This window comes from Triticum aestivum, chromosome 7D, assembly GCF_018294505.1.
Source record: "Triticum aestivum cultivar Chinese Spring chromosome 7D, IWGSC CS RefSeq v2.1, whole genome shotgun sequence".
Taxonomy (NCBI): Eukaryota; Viridiplantae; Streptophyta; class Magnoliopsida; order Poales; family Poaceae; genus Triticum; species Triticum aestivum.
Genome location: NC_057814.1, coordinates 482,371,026 through 482,393,234, shown reverse-complemented (window position 1 = coordinate 482,393,234; position 22,209 = coordinate 482,371,026). Strand labels below are relative to the sequence as shown.

The 22,209-nt window shown below is 44.8% G+C and overlaps 1 protein-coding gene across 1 annotated transcript; it reads right to left on the bottom strand.

Annotated features, from left to right (window-relative positions):
- Positions 1-16,487: 16,487 nt before the first annotated feature.
- LOC123166354 (protein trichome birefringence-like 23) lies at positions 16,488-20,098 on the bottom strand. Its single transcript, XM_044584140.1, has 3 exons — positions 19,658-20,098; positions 18,516-18,799; positions 16,488-17,619 (listed from the first exon to the last, which is right to left on the bottom strand). Exons 1-3 carry the CDS (start codon positions 19,893-19,895, stop codon positions 16,843-16,845), a joined length of 1,299 nt encoding a protein of 432 aa, XP_044440075.1. The 5' UTR covers positions 19,896-20,098; the 3' UTR covers positions 16,488-16,842.
- Positions 20,099-22,209: the final 2,111 nt, after the last annotated feature.

The window sequence follows — 22,209 nt, the reverse complement described above, 5'->3', positions numbered from 1 at the left end:
AAGGTCAGGTTTGTTAAACTGGCTAAGAAGTTCACCTCCAATGTTGTAGCCCCATCACAACAAGAAATTCCTCAGACTGAAGCATCTTTTCAGCCAACTGAAGAACATGCCAGCACCGCTGATGACGTTCAGGCTGCTGAAGAAAATGTGAGTTCCAGGGCTGATGACTGCATTCCAGCCGCTGATGAAATTGCCGAGGTCAGGGCAACTGCATCAGTTGTGCCTGCAGAAAATCAAACACATTCCTCTGCTCCTCCTGCGCTTACTCCAACTCCAATCCTTCCATCTGCATCAGATGTGAAGAAGACCAAGGCTGCAGAGCGTGGAGCAGTGAAGAAAAGGAAAGCATCAGCTTCTTCAGATTCTTCAGCTCCGAAGAAGATGAAGAAATTGACCAGCTCAGTTGCAAACCCCATTGATGTTGTTCTGATCTCAACCATGCCATCAAAGGACCTTGTTCCTTTTGATGAAGAATATGTGATCCCTAGCGGACCTGATGAAGAAAACCCTTCTGCTGCTTCGTCAGAGCAAATGGATGAAGAAATTGAAGTGGATGAAATCCCATCAACTCCAGCTGTTTCCTCGCCTATGCCTCAGTTTACTGCTGAAGAGGCCGGCATTGAAGAAATAGAAGATGAAGACGTGGACATTGGCTGTACCACACCAGTGATGAATGATGACTTTTGGGAAAGTCAGCACCCCAACTCTCCACTCTTCACACATTTACAGCAAATTCCTCAGTCCCCTGTTGCTACTGAAGTACAAATAGGATATGAAGAACCTCGTGCAACCCCATCTGTCCATGAAGAAATTCTAGCCACTAGTGCTGAAGAAAATGTACATGAAGAATTGAAGACCCAGGCTGTCACTGGAGTAGAAGCTGAAATTCCTCAGCCTAAAGAACCTGAGATTGCGATTCCTGAGGTGATAATGCAATTGACTGACACTCCTCAGCACAAGCCAAAGGATCCATTCTCAAAGAAGCAGAAATTCAAGGCTGATGATTTCTTTGGCGAGCACGTGTTCTTCACTGACTACAATCCCTATGATTCTGCTCGTCTTAGAAGGAAGCGCTTCTGGACCGCCAGCCAGGCCAACTTCTATTCTTCACTGCTCTTCAACAAGGACAAAGTCTTCGACCACGAGCATATTCCTCATGTGGACATGGAATCACTGCCATGCTTCACTCCTGTCCTCAGTGTGCTTCATGACACAGGCCTCCTCAACTTTTGCACAGACATAGTTGATTGGAATGAAGAACTCATTCTTCAATTCTACGCAACTTTGCACATCACAGGAGATCCTGACGATGTGAACTCCTGGGTTTTGGACTGGATGACTGAAAATACTCACTATAAGGCACCGGCCACTGAATTACTTCACGCCCTGCCCATCAGTCCTCCACCTGAAGGAGCTCGTTGCATGTACCAAGAGCCTGAGCTTACTGATCACTATATGCAAGTGCTGATGAAGCCATTGAAACCAGGTCAAGCCTCAAGGACAAAATTCCTCGTGAAGGAATTGCAGTATGTACCAAGGACAGTCTATCGCATTCTGACGAAGACTATGAGTCCAATCAAAGGCCACGACTCATCTGATGAGGAAATTGTTGGCATCATGAAGAATCTGGTTTTCAACATCATTCATGGCATTCCTGTCAATTATCACGATTTCTTCATGAGGACTCTGGCAAATGTTGCACTTTCACCGTTGAGCTGAAGCCTTATGCACCGTGGATTATGAGATTCATCAGAACAAGGTCTTCACTCAACTACAAAGCTGATTTTCAGAATCACCTCAGCTACTTGCCCCCGATTGAAGTCCTCAAGCGGACCTATTCCTCAGCTGACGAAAAGGGCAAGGCACCAGCTGTTATAGATGAAGGCATTCGTCCATTGGATGGTCAATTTCGCAAGGCTGCATCTTATTCCACCAATGATGACTCTGCCACTCATGATTCTGCTGCCCATGCCTCCAAGCCAAATCCTCAAGCTACTGCTCCTCGTGTGATGACTGACCGTGAACTTCTGCTAAGTCTTCACCAGAAGGTGGATCGAAACCATAAATGGGTTAAGCGTCAGTTTGGTTCAATTCTTCACAACATGACTGCTACACATAATGCAGTGAAGAAAAACCATTACTACCTCCATGAAGTCTTCGGTCGCACCTGGGCTGTTCTGTCTCACATTTATAGCGAAGAAGATCTGAAGAACATGGGTCTCAAGGAGGACTTTGACTGGTCTGCACCTCCACCGAAGAAATACAAGAAGGTCAAGGTTCCTTCCTTGGTGGCCAGCTCCTATTCTTCATCGCGCGAAACTGATGAGCATGAAGACTTGGACGACACTGCGGCAGGCCCTACATCAACAAACGACCCCAACAACGCTGGCGCTCCTTCATCAACTTGATATTCTTCAGGGGCGTTAGTCCTCATTTTCGAACCTTTTGGTCATTCGATGACAAAGGGGGAGAAATTTGAGTTAGTCTTCAAGCGGGTCTATCTTTTATGGGCGTTTTTTTCTAAGTTACAACTCTCGTTCTTCTGATGACTTTGTTGGATCGAGTTGTAAACTTAAAACTCTATGGTGGCCTGATACTTTTGCTGTTTCTTCTGCATGCTTATTCCTCGTTAATGTTATTGCACGCATGCTGAATTACATCAGTCACCATATTTCATCATGCATTTCAAATTCTTCATATATTATGTCAAATGCGTGTATGAATTACAAGATATAGGGGGAGATCTCCATGATTCAACTCTTCAAGTGTGCATTGCTTCAAAAGCAAATTCCTCACTATGCACATCTTCAGGGGGAGTTCTTCTATATCTTGCAATCAAATTCCTCAATATCAGTATTTACACTTCATATGTTTATCCCCGTTGAAAACTTAACCTATATTGTCATCAATCACCAAAAAGGGGGAGATTGTAAGTGCATCTAGTGCCCCTTAGTGATTTTGGTGTATTGAAGACTTATAGGTTAAGGGACTAATGTGTTTATGAGTGTACACAGGTCTATAAGTCTATGAGGAGTTTGATATTTACAGAGAAAGTCGACCCCTAAAAATGAAGTTCTTCGACTGAAGACTTTGGATTTCTGAAGACTTTGAAAGTGAAGAAATTGGTGTGACCTTGAAGACTTGGTATTCATTTGTGGAACATGAAGCGTGAAGACTTTTGTTTTTGTAGTTTCATTTTCTCTTTCTTGAGTCATAGGAAACACCGTACTGTTAAAGGGGGTCGAGGAAATACTAAGGAAAAATTTCCATGTGATGCTCAACTCAAAATCCTACACCTACCAATCCCTTCGAGTGAAGCCATTGGAAATCTCATACAGTTCAGTCATATTCTTCAGTGACAGAGACGAAGTTATTCTGGTCTCTGAGGAATTTGTTCTGACCGAGGAGTTAGGAATTCGCTAGTGCGGATTGCCTACACAGTGGGGAACATGATAGCCCTGAGGAATTTGATACTCAAATTTCCGACCGTTGTTGTGCTATGCGCCAGCTGTCCCAAAACATCTACCCACCTAACGGTCATATCATTGAAGGGCATTTATGTCTTATCATGTCGGGTTGCTCCCTAGGCTATAAATAGCCGCCCCCTACAACCACTAGCTGGTTGGCTGCTCCGAGAGAAACTGACACTTGTCATTTGAGAGCATCCCATCCTCCGAGGACTTTGAGCAAAAATCATCAAGTGAGGAAAAACCCAAACACCTACAAACCCAAAGTGATTGAGCATCACTGAAGAGATTGATTCTGCGTGGATCCGACGCTTGTTACCTTTGAAGACTGTGCTTCTTCCAGACGGTTAGGCGTCATGGTCTAGAGCATCCAAGAGGAAATTATGGATCGCCGAGTGACCGAGTTTGTGAAGGTTCGGAAGTCACCTGAAGACTTACCACGAGTGATTGGGCGAGGTCTGTGTGACCTTAGCTCAAGGGGAATACGGTGAGGACTAAGTGTCCTGGACTGCGTGTTCAGGACTGGGTGTCCGGGACTGTGTGTCCTCAGGTTTAAATACCTAGCCGCCCTAACCAGATGTACAACTGAGACAGCAGTTGGAACTGGTATACCAAATCATTGTCTTCACCAAGCTTACTGGTTCTATTTACTCAACTCTTTCATTTCCTCATAACTGTGTTGTGCACCTGTTCATATATGTGTTTGAAGACTTTGACTGAAGACTTTCTCAATTTCCTCAGTTCAATTTCTTCAGTCTGTTTGTCTTCATCCTGTGTTATCCTGTGTTTACGCTTTCTGTACTCTGTGCTTGTCTTCATTTCATCATGATGACCATGCTTGTGTCTACTATGTTTACTTTTGAGTACTTATTTCACTGCAAGTAGTTCTTCGCTAAGGAATTTCCTCACCTGCAAATTCCTAAGTGAAGAATTCATAAAAATCGCCTATTCACCCCCCCTCTAGTCGATATAACGCACTTTCAACATGTAACTTGAGTATTCAGTCTGTGCAAGGAAATGTGATGCTTGGTCTGAAGCCAATAACAATCTTTCTACATGTAAGAAGTTGAGGTAATATATTTGTTTCCATTTGGAAAAGGAATTCTATTGTTCTTGTGGATATATGTTATGTATTCTGTCAAAGCATGTGCGTGTGTAAACTTTGTTTTTTAGTATAGCATGGTTGGGACTGAGGTTCAGAGTTTTATTTGTGTCTAGGTATATATGTACAGGCTTATTTTAGTACCATGTTCTATTTCTCCCCATCTGTAGTGCAACTTTATTGATATTTGTGCATAGACATGGTATTTTTTCCCTTAGGTTTCTTCGGCGATTGTATTTTTATGCTCTGCTTATTTGTGCTGCTATGTAATATTCATGTCAATGCCTACTAGGTACATACTTACCTTGTGCATTTGTTGGTCATGTCTTAAAATCAAGACTGTATTGTATATTCTTCTAACAAACTAAGCGGTAGGATGGTTCGATAGTCCACAATATGAATCTTTTAAATTATAACCGAGTTTTAGTACACCACGTCGATTAACCTGTGTCCGAGGCGAACATGAGAATGTACACCACGTCAATTAACCTGCGTCCGAGTCGAACATGAGAATGATACTCGATATGGTCCCACTTATTTTGGTTCACAAAATGCAGTAGGTAAGGAATTCATTTATTTTAGTTCCTGAATAGATTACTATTTGTAGTGTCAGTGCAAGGCAAGTATGTAGTTGTCGCCCAGCCGAAGGCGAGAAGAAGGGTGCATCATCTGGGGTCATGTATCCGGCTACAGTTCTTATTCTGTGAAATAAGTATGACTTTAAGTTTAGTTGTAGTTTTACCACAATATCCTAGGAGATGATATGCCTTCAGTGTCCAGTTAGTACATGTCTCTCCTTTTCTTTTCTTGATACGATCCATGATAGCACTCTTTTAGGTGGATTTGCTTTGTATTAAACCCTAAGAATAGTTAGTAATAGCTGTGCTTTTGCTCGTGTCATCTATAACGATGCCTATCTCTGTGGATGATTTCCTTTTTCTGGGGTGCATCGATAACGAGGCTTCCTACTGCTAGCGTGTTTATATGTATATTATGATCATGCTATCTCTGCTTGTGTTAAAGGAGCCCTTAATGATACTTAGATCTAAATTTTATATGCTACTTGCTCTTCAATAACTGTATATACTATGAACGGTCTGGTCTTGTTTTGTTCATATAGCTTGCTTCATGATAGAGTTGAATTATGTCTGAAAAAAGGTTATTCCATGTAACACCTTGGCTTTCCTATTCTGCATTATTTATCTCTTGTTTTTGATGAGTATCCTGTCTTCTAATCTTTTCTCCGGAGGCTATCTAATATTTGATGATTGCTATTTCTACAGATGGAGTTCAATCTTGTGTCCCTGCTTCGTCAGGGAAATACCATTTGGCGTATCCGTGTGTATGTCTCACGACTATGGCAGCACCGTGGTGGGATTGATAATGGACCCATTAAGGATACATACCGCCAGCGTACAATCATCCTATCGACTATGTGATTGTCGCCTAGACAGTTCTTTAATGCCCATTCTCACAAATGCTTACACCATAGTTCTTCGACTGCCAGGGTAACCACATGTACGCTGAGGTGCTATAAAAGAATATCAACATCTTCATGGAACATATTGAAGAAGGTGATGTCATCATGACTCCAGCAACTCCCTTACGCCATCCAGCAATCTTGCAGGAAATAGTTCTAATCCATCGGCTTCAGTTGGCATGTTACCTGAGGTAAATTCATTTTCCTCTTTGCCTATCTCTGTAGAGTTGATCGCCATGCCTCTGTGATCACATTACTTCCCATTTTCAGGGTCATACTTCCCATTACAGGCCGACGAGACGGCAGATTCGGTTAGTGAGAAGATCATCCAAAAGAACATCGTCGAGAAAGATAAGGTGACGCAAAGAGGTGATTACTGTTATTCTGCCAGTCGACATTGCTTCCACTGAAAATGTACCCATGTTTATTGTCTGGTATAATTTCCCCCCTTGTGTCCATGGTTTTCAGGTCTGAACCATCTGTTCCTATTATTGCCCCAGTGAGTGCGGGCAAGAAAGGCAGGAAGAAGTAATCCCATCCCTTCGGTTAGGTATTTATCTTCTCTGTTCTACCTTGCTTTGATGTGCATGTTACTATTTCCTTGCTTTCCTGTGTACTGATTGTTCTACTTCATTTGTCCTCCGTTATCATTTTACCTTGTATCAAATCATGGAGTGCTTTGCGCCCTCGCATGATGTGCACCATCCTTTGGAGTGCTTTTGGGCCCATGCATGTACTTGCCAATAGATTTGACTTTATTGCCTTGCCTTGATACAATGGTACTATAGATTTGACTCAGGCAATAAATTGTGGGATTCGGAAACAGTGTGCAGTATAATTGTATCAAATCTATTGGCATTTTTCATTATGCTTATTGATATATCTCCTCCCTCCCTGAACTATTATTGCAGCTGCTCTTGGCCAGGGGCGCAATGTACGTAGAGGTGTTCAATAGAGGGGTCATTCTGCCGCCCTAGAGCATCAGGAAGAGGAACAACAGGACCGGGCCGCCCTACACTATTTAACATTCAGTTTTGTTTTCTCAGTTCTTTGTAGAAGATGACATGAGGCCCCACCCTACACTGGCATACCCAGGCAGGACTGTATCCTTCCACTTGACATTTCCTTCTCAGTTTTGTATGTTTAACTTTTAGAGCCGTGGTTACTATGTAAACTGAGATGTGGAGATTGCAGTATTGATCTTAGTTCAGTTCATTCTATTATGTGGCCTCACTTTGTTATCCATGATTTCCCTCATTAGATTGATTTAACACATGTTCATTGACTAGATTATAGTCTACTTCATTTCTAAGTGATACTTGATTTCTTAGCATTGTTCATTGCCTCGAGCCATGTCTGATACTGAATTTGACCATGATCCTCTTGCAGTTATTATGACTTATTTGCTCACTATTATAATGTTTCTTTTCACATATTGCTAGCTCCTTAGGTGTAATGTTGTTTAAAAGATTTGTCATGGAGCTCCTTTGCTCCTGTTCTTGGTGTAGATAAACCAAAACTGCTCCTTTTAGGCCACCCAAGAGTGTGAAATGACCAACATTGTAATTAGCATATGTGGACATATATCCTACAATTCTCCCAACTATTTTTCAATGATAACTCTTGCTCCAAATTTTGCTTTCCGAGAGGTGGTTGAGGCAGATATTGTTGTGTTGTGGCAGTGCACACTACGGTGCCCGGTTGCATAGGGGCAATGCCCTTTCTTAGTATTCAAATAGCATGTGCTAGTTGAGTTCTCACTTTTTATTGCCTACTCACAGATGTAAGAATGTGGAAATGATGGCCAAGTAGCAGGTTGGAATTATCCCATGAATTATAGGAAATGGGGTTGTGGTTTTACCATCTCCACAACCAATGTGTTTGACTTTTGCTCTCTATGTTTATGTTCTTGGTGCCAAACTTACTGTCAGCTAATTAACTTTTGTAATCTCTTGACTGGTAAAAATATTGGTGACTACACTTTAGTATGTATAAATCTGTTAATTTGCAATGCTAAACACATATGTGACTTACCGTTTAATTACTTCTAGCCCAACTTATGGCTTGGTCTAAATGGTAGTATTACTGATGGTACATACCAAGGTTGCCGGTGACGGGACGCGACCACCGCTGCCGATCCCCGCTATTTTTTTATATTAGATTCTCTCCTGCTTTAGCTAAATCAGATAGAGGCTTTAAGCATATTTTGTTTTACGGGTCGTAAATCTGTACTGGCCTGTTCTGAAAAATGGCCTGCCAGATAGCTTCTGCCACTTTTCGTTATATTCAGGGGTAAATTAATTTGTACTCGTACAGCTCACTTCATAATGCAATCTAGACTCTGTCAATCTTATTTCATGAATAATGATTTGTCTTTGGTTATTTTGTTCAAATACCCCCAACCCAAGATGTATCTGTGTAATCTTACATTCAGAATTCAAAAGCTTATTGTTGAATTTGGCCACTACATTCTGCTGTTTGTTTAGCTTCTCAGTGTGCGACTAATGATCTGATGCATCTTGGGGCGACCCCCTCCTCATTGTCAGTGTATTTTGCTTGTGTCAGTATACTCTGCATAAGATATTTGTGTGGATCGTCTTATATGAATTTATGCAACAGCACTAACTCTTGTGTCTGGCCTGTAGTGTTTGGATGGTTTCTTCTTGTGGAAGCTGGGAAAATCCTTTGAACTTTTGGACTATGCTCTACGAGGTGTCTCTGTTTGAGAGGATACAATGGGATTGCTCCATATGCTAGGTAGTTATTCTTTTCTTTCATTGTCTATATGTACACCGGTAGCCTGTTGTTGATCTTACATAGTTGTTTCATAATTTGTTTTATACGTGCTCGTATGGACAAATTAATGGGTCTGATAGTGATTATTCTTTTGGGTATGATAGTGACTGTACTTTGTTTGTGTGTTGTGATTCGGTGATTTGTTAGTTATTTCTTCATCACCACAGGATGTTTGTTGTTTATTCTTCTAACCCGCGTCGGTATTCCGTTCGTTGTTTGTACTCAAAAGATATATAAGACAAGCCCTGTTAGTAAGCAGAGGCAATCTAACCAGGCTGGAGTATACACTAAAAATATATCTAACCAGGCCAGGCAATCTTTTTTGTCGTATGCAATGCATGTGTACCTATCTTTGTCTGTCATCCTTGCCTTACTAAGTTTGATGTATTTCAACATGCTCTGCTTCTGGATGGGGACTATATGATGATAGTTTTGTTATAAAGGTGAGATGTCACCACCATGTTTCAGTGGCTCATATCTGTCTGTACTCATTAGGCAGAACTTGTGTTGTAGTTTTTGTTCCGCGCTTCTCCAAATTCTCTCCTGGCCATCGTGTATTTCTCCTACATAACTAGCCCGGTGCCATGTCAGTAGCTAAATCAAAACTTTTTAAATGCTTGTGTAGCAAAATGTGTTTGGAGATCTTTCAGTTACTCTGTATGAAGTGTTTCTATTTGGTTTTGGTTACCGGTGATGTCTAATTCTCCAGGCTTTTAAAAATGATGGTTCTGCTCAACCTGCTCATACTAACCAACAATAACAACTCAGTTGTATCCAGCTTTCCTATTCATTGGTTACAATAATTGACTTGTGTGTAGGATTCTTCCAATATATATTATGGGATAAACAATGGTTGGGCAATGCTATTAGTTATTCATGAAAACTTCAAGGATGATTTCCGATATTATTTTATTGTTAATGAGTCATGCCAGTAAGCTTTCTGTGTTTGTTTGCCGTCAGGAGCAATGGGGCAATGCACACTTACCTGTGTGTACTGCTACCTGGTTATTGTTGGTCTTTGTATAAAGGCCTTGCTATCATTATGTATGGTCCTTCTTTAATAATGTGTATTATAAATGGTATTTCGACCTGTCGAATGTATTCCTAATCTTGGTCTATAGAACTGCCTTTTTGAACTTGATGTCTCAGTTGTACTGGACCAAAAGCGCACGGAGGGAGCTCTTCTACGCTACGCCGACGACAGGAACAGGGAAAATTCAGTCCATGTTGCCACCAATGAACAAGGTAAACGCGAGCTGTCGGTCACTTATAAATTCTGTACTTTTGTAGTGTCGATCTAGGGTTCTTGTGAGTAAATCTTACTGTTCCTTGGTCCGTGTATAAAAATACTGCTCGGTTTTTCAGTAGTAGCTGCAGTTCTATTGTTGTGAGAGTCTCATGGTCCATTAGAATACCCTTTTCGGAGAGAATACTCCAGATCTATTGATTGTGATTTAGTTGTGGCATTTATTTTTATTTAGTACGAATACTCACATAATGAATCTATTTACCAATCTAAATATCACCAACTTGCAGATTAGCTTATGCTACTGTTGAATTTTTACTTATCGTGTTATTCTTATTTTTGAGCTTGCAGGCCTGGCACATTCTGTTTCCAAATATATTATACCTATCTAATCATTTGGCGTCTCAGGCACAAGAGCATGAGGTGTTTGCACCAATTGTTTTCTTCACACCAAGGCCATGGCTTTGATCATCGATGGACGTCACCGATCACCTATTCTAACTCTGGCAAGTACCCGATGATACATGATGCCACCAGCTCTTGTGATGTACCGTGTAAACTACCGTGTGATCTCCCTCTTCTTTTGTTAACACGACCTCTTTGGCACATCTATCCATCCTTTTGTATTCAATATCTACCTTGTACCAACATTGCATTCTTTAATTTACCATGTATGAACATTTGCATCCTTTAAATGTGTTTACTATAGTTCTGGTCGCTATGGAGATGTGTTGGTACTATCATTCGGTATCCATTGATGATGTCTTGCTCCTATTATATGTGAATATTTTTTTCGTTATCCCTGCTTGAGAAAAACGTCGGGACCGGCACCCTTGCGCCAAGGTGCGATACCGATCTAGTTCACACTATAGGCAGAAGAATCACCGGCGGGCATGCTGCAAGCTGGTGTTTGCCTTGCCTCTACGTCCTGATGTGCTGCTTATCTCTCAATTCTGCAGTATCTCTGTTTGCTCTGGGCTGTAGCCTGTATCCCTGTGCCTGTTTTCCACCATATCGCTCACCTATTTTCTTGTTGTAGAAAGGCTTTAACGCCATACCATCTCTGGTTGACGGTTCCGTGTTTATATAGCAGGGTCGCGACCTCCCTGATAGCGTACAAGGTTCGGTAGTTGAGATACAACTTGTGCTACAAGGAATAGGATAGAGATAGAGAGAGTTGTTACAAAGATATAAAAGGAAAATACTAACAACCTAATCTATCTCTCCACCGTCGCACCTGATTCCTGTTGTAACCGTGACAACCATCGGGTGTGCTATGTTTAACACCCTCCCTTAATCACAACTCCATGAGATTGAGATTACGTTTGAATTCAGTAAAGTTCCTTGTAGGCAATGCCTTTGTGAAGCCATCTGCAACCTGGTCTCTAGAGTGAACAAAACGAATCTCCAACTGTTGATTAGCAACTAGTTCTCTGACAAAGTGAAAATCGATCTCAATGTGTTTCGTTCTTGCATGGAACACAGGGTTAGCAGACAGATAGGTAGCACCAAGATTATCACACCATAAGCAGGGAACATGTGTGGATTTTAGTCCAAGTTCTTTCAACATAGACTGAACCCAAATGATTTCTGTTGTGGCATTTGCAAGTGCCTTGTACTCAGCTTCTGTACTTGACCTGGACACAGTAGCATGTTTCTTTGCACACCATGATATAAGGTTAGGTCCAAAGAATATTGCAAACCCATCAGTAGAACGTCTGTCATCCAGACATCCTGCCCAGTCTGAATCAGAAAAGGCACTAACAAGAGTAGATGAAGATCTATTGAAGGTCAATCCAAGATTCATGGTACCTTTCACATATCTCACTATACGTTTTGCAGCTGTCCAGTGAACTGTGGTAGGTGCATGGAGAAACTGGCATACTTTGTTAACAGCAAAGGAAATATCAGGCCTTGTCAATGTCAAGTACTGTAGTGCTCCTACTAAACTTCTGTAATTTGTACTATCAACTTAGTTCAAAAGATCTCCTTCTATAAGAGACAATTTTTCTGAGCTGGATAGAGGAGTTGGTGAGGGCTTACATCCTTGAAGGCCGGCTCTTCTCACCAGATCAGTAGCATACTTTTCCTGAGAGAGATGAAGACCATCATCATGTTTCTTGACTTTTCAATCCCTAGGAAGAAATGCAAATCTCCCAAATCCTTGAGGGCAAACTCAGCACTCAAGTCTTTCAATAATCCTGTCACTGCCTTGTCAGATGAGCTTGTGACAATAATATCATCAACATATATGAGAAAAAATATGGATGTATTAGACTTATTGTAAATAAACAGTGACGTGTCAGACTTGGAGAAAACAAAACCAAGTGCCTGCAGCTTCTGACTTAAGCGTGAGTACCATGCTCTAGGGGCCTGCTTGAGTCCATATAAAGCTTTGTCAAGTTTGCACACATGATATGGTGAGCTTTTGTTTACAAACCCAGGAGTTGTCTCATGTACACTTCCTCTTCCAGAACACCATGAAGGAACGCGTTCTGTACATCTAGCTGTCTAAGGCACCATCCCCTGGAAACAGCAATAGACAACACAAGACGGATAGTAGCAGCCTTAACCACAGGACTAAAGGTGTGCTCATAATCTATACCATATCGTTGTTTGAATCCTTTTGCAACGAGTCTGGCTTTATAGCGGTCTATGGTTCCGTCAGATTTCCTTTTAATTCTGAAAACCCACTTGCAATCAATTAAGTTTTTACCTTGCCGTGGGGGAACCAAATGCCATGTTATGTTTTTTTGTAGTGCCATGTATTCTTCTTCCATGGCTTTCTTCCACCGGGGATCTCTAAGGGCTTCTTCAACCGTGTTAGGTTCACCTGAAGAATAAGCAACAAGACCAAATTTGGTTTTATAGTTCATATGCTGGATTACCCCTTTTTGGAGCCGTGTGCGTGGCTGTACAGGAGATGCAGCAGCAGGCCGTGGCGTAGAAGATCCTGTCCTCAATCTCGAAGCAGATCCCCCTGACGCAGGTGCAGCCCCGTCAGGTGCGCCCGGATTCTTTGTGGCGTCAGGACGTGGCGGGTGTGGTAGAGATGGCGCAGAGGATCCCGAGCCAGATCCCGCACCTACCACACCCTCATCATTGCCGGATGATTGCACTGGGCCGGCAGGATCAGCGTCGGATCGCGAGCCCGTGGGCCCAGACGAATCAGCGCCGGTGGACACGCGTGCCGTTTGTCGTCGCTCGTAGCAGCGGGGCCCTCCTGGCGCCCAACGACTCTCAGGCAGCCGCGTGTCGGCCGCGGATTGGTGCGGGTCAGCGCCCGCGCGGGGACGAGTTGGAGTGCGCCGCACGGCAGCCGCTGGTTCGCTGCTGTCACGTCTGGCAGGTGATGCGGTTTCCTGCGCGACGTCGTCTCTGGGCGACGCGGATCCCGGGTCAGATCGCCTGGGCAGATTCTACGGCAGCGATCCCAAGGAGGATCTGTCCCCCAATGGTGAACACATAAAATGTGCCCTTCTGAACTGATCTCCTGACTGTTTCGGCCATTTCCTTCGCCATTTTCTTCGCTGAGTGCATCTGCATCTGTATCACAGCAAAGCTCATGTAGATGGTTATGATGATTAGTCAATGTATGGTCATCACAACTGTTGCCCCCTTGATCTAATCCGCTAAGTTGAGGTGGAAGAAGTTGGATTTCTTGGCGAAGGAGAGCGCTGGCATTTGGATGGAGATCAGCAAATGGAAATTTAGTCTCATCAAAAACCACATCGCGAGAAATATAGACACGGCCGGTGGACACATCAAGACATTTAACGCCTTTGTGCTGGGCACTGTATCCTATGAACACACATTGTTTGGAGCGAAACATAAGCTTGCGGTTATTATAAGGTCGAAGATTCGGCCAGCAAGCGCATCCAAACACACGAAGAGAGGTGTAGTCCGGTTTGATGTTGAGAAGCCGTTCCATGGGGGTTTCATTATTGATAACACGACTGGTAAGCATGTTTATGATGTGAACGGCAGTGAGGTACGCCTCATCCCAAAATTTGAGAGGCATGGAGGCACCCGCAAGGAGAGCTAAACCAACCTCTACAATATGCCGATGCTTACGTTCGGCCGACCCATTCTGTTGATGGGCGTGAGGACAAGACACGTGATGAGAGATTCCAATTTCTTGGAAGAAAGAGTTCAACTTCTCATATTTGCCCCCCAATCAGATTGGAGGGCGATGATTTTTCTATCAAATTTTGGTTCAACGAGTGCTTGGAAATTTCTAAAAACTTGGAACACATCGGATCGTCTTTTTAAGAGATAGATCCAAGAATATTTGCTATAGTCATCTATGAAACTGACATAATACGTGTGTCTACCAACAGAAGAGGGGGCAGGCCCCCATACATCGGAAAAAATGAGTTGTAAAGGTTGAGTAGAAACACTTGTCGAAATTGGATAAGGCAATTGATGACTTTTAGCTCGCTGACAAGAATCACAAATAGTTTCGACATCATGCTCTCCAACATATGGGAGCTTATTTTTCCTAAGCACACGTTGAACTAAAGAAAAAGCTGCATGTCCTAATCGATCATGCCACCGTGTTGAAGACACTTTGGTGGCACTAAAAGCTTGTTTATTGAATCTTCTAATCTCCGGAATCAAAGGGTAGAGCCCACGAACACATCTACCTCGATAGAGCACCTTCTTCGTTGCCTGATCCTTGATCAAAAAGAAGTAAGGGTGAAATTCAAGAAAGACATGATTGTCAAGAGCAATACGATGAACGAAAGAAGACTTTTTGAGGCACTAGGAACATGCAATATTCTTCTAAGATGAATGTTTCTGCTAGGGGTTTTAACAATTGTGTGACCAACATGACGAATCTTCATACCTTCTCCACTTGCAGTGTGGATGTGGTCTTGTCCGCGGTACTTTTCCCTCATGGTCACCTCCTCGAGCTCGCCGGTGATGTGGTTTGTAGCACCACTGTCAACATACCAGTTGGTGTCCACTCCATATGACCCGTCCGCTGCTCCGGCCATCTTCTCATCTTGTGATGAGTCGTCCTCATCTTCTTCATACCTGTACCAACAATCCTTAGCCGAGTGGCCAGGTTTGCAGCAGATCTGACAGCGGATGGCATCTGGACGTGATCTGTTGGAGGAGTTGGAGTTTGTGCGGCGGCCCCTGTTGTTGTTGGAGGAGGGCCTGCCGCCGCCACTGCTGTTGCCGCGGGAGTTGTTGATGTTGGCTTGGCCGCCGGTGTTGCGGCCCCTGCCGCGCGCCGGTCCTCGATGGCAAGAGCTGCCCCCACGACCACGCATGGCTGCGTTGGCCGAGGACTTGAACCCGCTGCCGTGCACGCCCTGATAGAGGGCGACCCTCTGGTCGAAGTTGCTCATCATCGCGAACAGATCGTTGAGGGAGACCGGTTCTGTACAGGCGTCGAGCGCGGAGATGAGCGGCTGGTACTCCATGTCGAGGCCTGCGGTGATGTAGGAGGCCAGCTCGTCGTCACCGAGTGGTTTGCCCGCCGCCGCGAGCTCGTCAGCAAGCGAGCGCATGTGCGCGAAGAAGCTTGCCACAGATTGCGTCCCCTTGCGTGCATTGGCGAGGGCGACGCGTATGTTGTTGACGCGGGACAACGACTGCGACGAGAACATGCTCGACAGCGCTGTCCAGAGATCATGGGCATGGCCGATCGATGTGACCTGCACAAGTACCTCTTTGGAGAGATTATTCAGAAGGTATCCTAGTACCTGTTGATCTTCACGGATCTAGATCGGATGAAGGGGGTTCGGTGTAGACTCCTCCTTCCCGTCCTTGTCCTTCGTGACGATGACTTTGGCCGGCTCCGGCATGCTGCCGTCAACGTAGCCGAAGAAGCCCGCACCTCGGAGCTATGGCGTGATCTACATGCGCCACAGGATGAAGTTGGTGCGGGTCAGCTTTTCGGTGATCTGGCCAGAGAGGCCAGAGTTCGCGACGCTGGAGAAGGCGGCCACGGCGAAAGCTTTTCTGTGGATGGCGATAGGCTAGATGTATTGTGGAAGAGTTAGACTCTGGTTACCATATAGAAAGGCTTTAAACGTCATACCATCTCTGGTTGACGGTTCCGTGTTTATATAGCAGGGTCGCGACCTCCCAATAGCGTACAAGGTTCGGTAGTTGAGATACAACTTGTGCTACAAGGGATAGGATAGAGATAGAGAGAGTTGTTACAAAGAGATAAAAGAAAAATACTAACAACCTAATCTATCTGTCCACTGTCGCACCTGATTCCTGTTGTAACCGCGACAACCATCGGGTGTGCTATGTTTAACACTTGTTACATTTCTTTTCTTTCTGTCTCCCTTGTAAGGATTGCTGCGGTTTCGCTAATGTAACTGGGGAGAAAGAAAATCCCTTTTATCAACAAAAAAACGAAGAGAGAGAAACTCTGGCAACCCGACAAATGGTAAGACCAATGTCGTTCCCATTTTGCATTATACATTTAGACTTTAGAGGTAACTCAGGTCAGGTGTAGGATTTCTTTCTTGCATCATTATTCTAATATGTATGCTTGCTACAAAATGTCCATAGAAAGGCCGGCATTCTGAAGTCCAAGCACAAACCAGGTGCGACCGGTGACAACACAGTTTCACAAGTCCCAACGTACACCTGGTAACATCACTCAAGCCTCTAACTGGGCACCATGAACCCCTGCCAGCAAGAAGAGACACCCCCCCATCCCGCGCCACGTCAAAAAACCAGTTGGCCCGCCCGCCCGATCATGCCGAACGGCGGCGAGTCCTCAGTCCTCGCCCAGCATCTGCATGATGATGTCGTTCCACGCCTCGATCGGACCGGGCAGGCACCAGTGCAGGCAGTCGTTCTGCACCTTGCCGGCGTCGGCCCCCTTGGCGAACGGCTGGTACGCCCGGTACGGCCCGGCGTGGGCGTCGGGCCGCTGCAGCGACATCTCGTACGTGTCCAGCAGCCTCAGGCGGCGTCTCTCCCCGCCGTCGTCCGCGGCCGCCTTGGCGAACTCCGCGCGCTCCACCCGCCACATGAGGTTGTCCAGCGCGCGGTCACCGGCCTCCCGCGGCTTGAACGGGGCCTTCCGGTCGCACCGCCCGCCGCTGAACCACTCGCCGCCCTCGAAGTGCGACGGTGACCAAGTCCGGTAGAACACCACCGGCCGGTGTGCCGATGTCGTGATGAACCGGAAGGCCTCCCGGAGGGCCCTGCGGAAGGAGTAGTCGATGCTCACCTCCCTGAGGCTCTTGTCCTGGCAGAAGTGGCAGCCGATCACCGCCCCCTTCTCCAGGTACACCGCCTTCTTAAAGAACCACTGCCCCGTCGAGATGATCACGTAGTCGAAGGTGGTCCATTGGCTTATCCAGTTGGCGTCGAGCACGTCGAAGGTCAGCCGCGGCTCCGCCGACGAGAATCCGTTCTCGTCCTCGAATACATCCGCCTTGACGAGGAATGGTGCCCACACCAGGGAGAGCGTGAAGTTGTAGGATGGGAAGTGCCATCTCCGGGACTGGTAGGTTTTGTCATGATACACCTCTGTAGGATCTTCAACCTGAAGAAGGTAACAGAATTATTTAATTACATGCTGAAAGATTTTTGGCTTCTGATAAATCCTGTTATGTTGTTACTCCCTCGGTTGTACTAAATCAGCGACACTTATTTTGGGACGAAGGGAGTACAAAATTCAGCCAAGCACAAATGATAGCATCAACTACATGCCATACAGAATAATGTACCACAGAAATCTGAATGTTGGAAAGGGCAAAGATGGATTTCAGAAACTAGAGTTATTACTAGGTGTTAAAATGACACACCGGTAGCTGGGCAATCGGCCTCAACAAGAATATAATCCATCAAAGATTCTTCAGAATTACCTCAATTATATTTGTTACCTCCGGATTTTGACATATCATCAGTGGATTTTTATCAAGTATAAGAACATAAAAAAAATGCACAAGGTCGAATGTCTGATCATAAGGTGATAAATTCACAGTGCGCAAGACCCATCGAAGTTGCAGCGAAAAATGCAGAGGGGGATAAATACCTCTAAGGATCTTTAGTATGTATTTTGTTTTTTTGCGAGCATAGTAAGTTAATATGTCGTCTGATACCCCTTTGCTAACGGAAAGTAATGAAACTGCAAACTATTCATCTTATTAACAAGGACAAAATAAACACATCATTCTTGACCACTTTGTATCCTTCTCTAGTTCTCTTAAGCTTGATACGATTAGTTATTTTTTTGTCGGAATGATACAGTTAGTTATGCGTACTACTAAAGCTTGACACATGCCTAAAACAAATTCTGCGGCAACGAAACACCTACTTAAACAAATGCTTTACATGTGTAAACACTAAATTGTTCATATATGTATGATATGAATCCTTTCTTCATACTAGAGGCGCAAAATACAAAGAAGAACACGCTTTAAAATTCCATGGAATTACCTTGGAAAGAAGGCAGAGCAACGATTGGACATGGTTGCGGAGGATCGAATCCCCGACTAGTGCCCAGTGTTTGCCCCTCATGTCCTCCAGAAACGTCTTGCTCTCAAACGGCGGTACCTCGCAGCCATATGGCTTCCATTTCCAGTACAGATAACCATCGTCAGGCCTTCCATTTGACATACAGTTCTGTGGAGTCTCAATGAACCGGCAGGTTGCATTGGTGTAAGCTGGGCCAGAGGAATCATGGACCCATTCCCCATGGAAGAGATCGCACATCCCTGCACCTGTCAGTGAAAAACAAGAGAACACCATTACCAATCAAGTCACTGGTGGTAGTAGTACCCTGTGGTACCACTGTGACACTGTTCTGAAGGCAACACCGACAGTTCACAGAGGATCTATATATCTAATCGCATCGGTTTGTTTCAGTAAACTAATGATAGGGATGAATGAATCAATCACAATCTTCTTTCACTCCCCCAAAAATTTAATGCAGGTAGCACATGCCGCAGATCAAGCCCGACTGTAGCAAAACATGCATCTAGGGTCAAAGACAGAACAGAATAATAAGCTCATGGAACGAGAGGAGATCCACACGTCCCCCCACGGAACTATAAACTATATTTTAAGTTGAGATTTCTGAACATGATAGCCATACTGCAGAACTTTCTGAGCTTGGAAAGTTTGATCATTTCACCCAAGAAAATTTTACTGTTCTCTTCTCATATATACTTTGTTTTCATTTTTGTTAACCAAGAACTCATATGTGAATCATACACATTGGAGATTCAAGTCATCCCTCACTGGAAAACGCAAATATTCCCCCACACTCACACACAAAAAAAGAAAATATCCCCCTATTGTCCAGCTCCAATCAACTGATGATTTTCAGAAACCTACAAAAGATACCCTTTTATGCTGCATATCCGAGTATAAATTGTGGCCAATAGTACATGCTAAACCCAGAATTAATTGTACTGGAAGCAATGTTAATTTTCCACTAAAAGCTGTAGCTACCCATCCATCCATCTGTCGGTAGTGAAGAGCGAAACAGAAGAGGAAAGCATTTTTTTCAGGGAGCAGAAACGGAAAGTAGAAAATGGCAACGAACGAAGAGCATCCCAAGAACCAGCTGTGCTCACCGCTGGGAGTTACGGGCACCCCGTCCCCGCCGCCGGCCTCCTCCTGCGCCGGCGGCGCCGTCACGGCGAGCGCCGCGGCCTCCTCCGTCCGGGTGGTGGGCGGCAGGAGCCGGGAGGCGCAGCGGTCGGCGAGCAGCCGCATCGCGAGGCCGACGAGGAGCAGGGCTAACAGCAGCTTCAGGGCCGCCCGCCCGCCCGCCGCCGGCTTCTTCGGCGCCGGCTCGTACTCCATCCCCATCCCCCCGAATTCCTCCGAACGACGCCGGCACCCCGCACGCGCGCTCGCGCAGTGAAGTGGAGTGGTGCCGCGTCGGTGGTTGGTGGGTACTAGGTAGGGCAGGAGCTGCTGAGCTGATCTTGATGCCACGGTGAATCGCGGGTGTGTCAGCGCCGGTGTTACCGCTGTGTATCCGCGGCCCTCCGGGGAGACGACGGGAGAGAATATATAAGCGTGTGGACGGGGGTGAAATGACGCCGTGGTGTTCGGGTCATCAGGTGACTGTCGGCGTTGGACTGTTGATCTTGCACAATTTGCAGGAACCACCTCAGGTTTTCGCTGAAAGGTGGCCGTTTGTAGAGGCCCTCCTTTTTGGTATTTTATTTACTTTCCACTTGTATCTATGCCATTTGTTTTCCTTTCTATCCGGGGCTTGTCTTTTCATCTAGTACAGTACAAGAAAAACAATCAGCATTGCGAACAAGTGTAGGGTTTCTGGGGTACATCCCATACTTGACAAGTTCTTTTTTCTTTTCTTTTTGCCGGTTCTCACACTTGACAAGCAACTCACTGACTATAATACTCTTGAACGTGCCACTAATGGAAATGGGTCCACTTGAGATAAAATCTTACTAAACTCCTTACACCCTACTAGTGGAAGGGGTCATAGACAAGACTACGTTAGAGAAATTACAAGAAATTGGGAGTCCGGAAATCCCGGAATATAACACAAGGAGGCAATGCGCTCGACGTCACTATGGACAACTAGATTGATAACGGCTACTTTCCTCTCGACAAAACGGAATCGAGTGTGAGAGTAGCTGGGCAAGAGCCCTAGACCGACAAATTTATGGTCAAGGGGAGTCCCGACAATCGCAGAAGGCGCCAAAAACTTCACCATTATGACGTATGCACCACAGTTGGCATTGTCGTGCACGAAACTAGCCAAATGCAGATACGTGGTATGGAGCACCATTTGGTTGCACCATGATATTTGTGTGCCAAACGTGCATTACACATAAAGTAGAAAGTAATATAAGATCGTCCTCGGGTAGTTGAGGTATATTTATGTGTAATCCTAGTTATAAACTGTAAAAAAATGTCTTAATATTGGTTTACATAGGGTAATATGGTTGAAGGGGTTTGCTTTCCTTTACTTTTTAAGCAATTTCTAAAAACCTCAGGGATGGTGTTCAAAAAGGGTCATCACGGATCAGGAGAACCAAAAGTTGTGTAGCCCTTGGAACTGTGACACCGCAGGAGGGTTCACCATCACCAGCGTGTTTGCTTTTTGTGGGGAAACCTCGCACTGGTAAATTTTCTGGCCCTGGCCCCGGTGCATGCGGCCACCGAGCACACGTGCTCGTGCGTTTGACGTGTGGCGTGCCCTTGCCTACGTGTCCGTTTATATTATACTGTACGCACTATCGTTGTGCACCGTATAGGATGAACGCTGCGGGCTGCGGGTGGAGTCAGTACAACCCGTGCATGCAATTTTGCATCACCATCTATCTCAAAGATACATTTTTCCGTCCTAAAAAGACAAAAGAAGATATATTTTCACGAAAATATTGAATAAAGATATCACGCTTGGATTAGCAAAATGAGCAGCCAGGTGCACGTCATGGGAAAGAGGCACGGAACTGGACACATGTGGTGTTTTAATGTGTGTAGCTGGACAATTGTTGGGAAGGGATTTCCCTTTTATTTATTTTCCATTTCTGACAAAAAAAAACAGCACACTTGTACTCCATGTATTATTTTTTCTATTAATGTTTATGGTACATCTGTACATAAACAATAAATGAAAAGAACTTAGAGCATCTCTAGTAGAGTCCTCAAAAGTCATATTTGAGAAGAACATTTTAGTTTTAAGAAATTAAGCATCGGCTAGTAGATCCCTCAAAATCATTAATCCATAAAATACGACCACCCCCATTCCAAAAATAACAATGGCCACCTCAAATTTAGCCTGCCATTCTCTCCCAGTTGTGCAGCATCCCACTCACCTGCAACTTTTTCACGCGACCCCGCCCCCGTTATCCTCTCCGACGGTCATCCCCGACCTCGATGACCGGTGGAATGGAAATCCCTCCCTCGCCGCACCCCAACGACCCTTACCGATGTCAGAGAGACACCGCCGATAGTGATTTCAGCGCCGCAAGAAGCAAAGTAGTGGCGCCAAGGCAAGAACCTCACTGAGCCATCTCGGTCGTCGATAGTGCTCGCCGCTCACTCTGTCGGCACCACCCTATCGTCTTTGTCCAAGCTGGTTGGCAAGCCGTTTAGGTCATATTGGTCTAAAGCGCATGAAGAAACTCCATGCAGATGGACT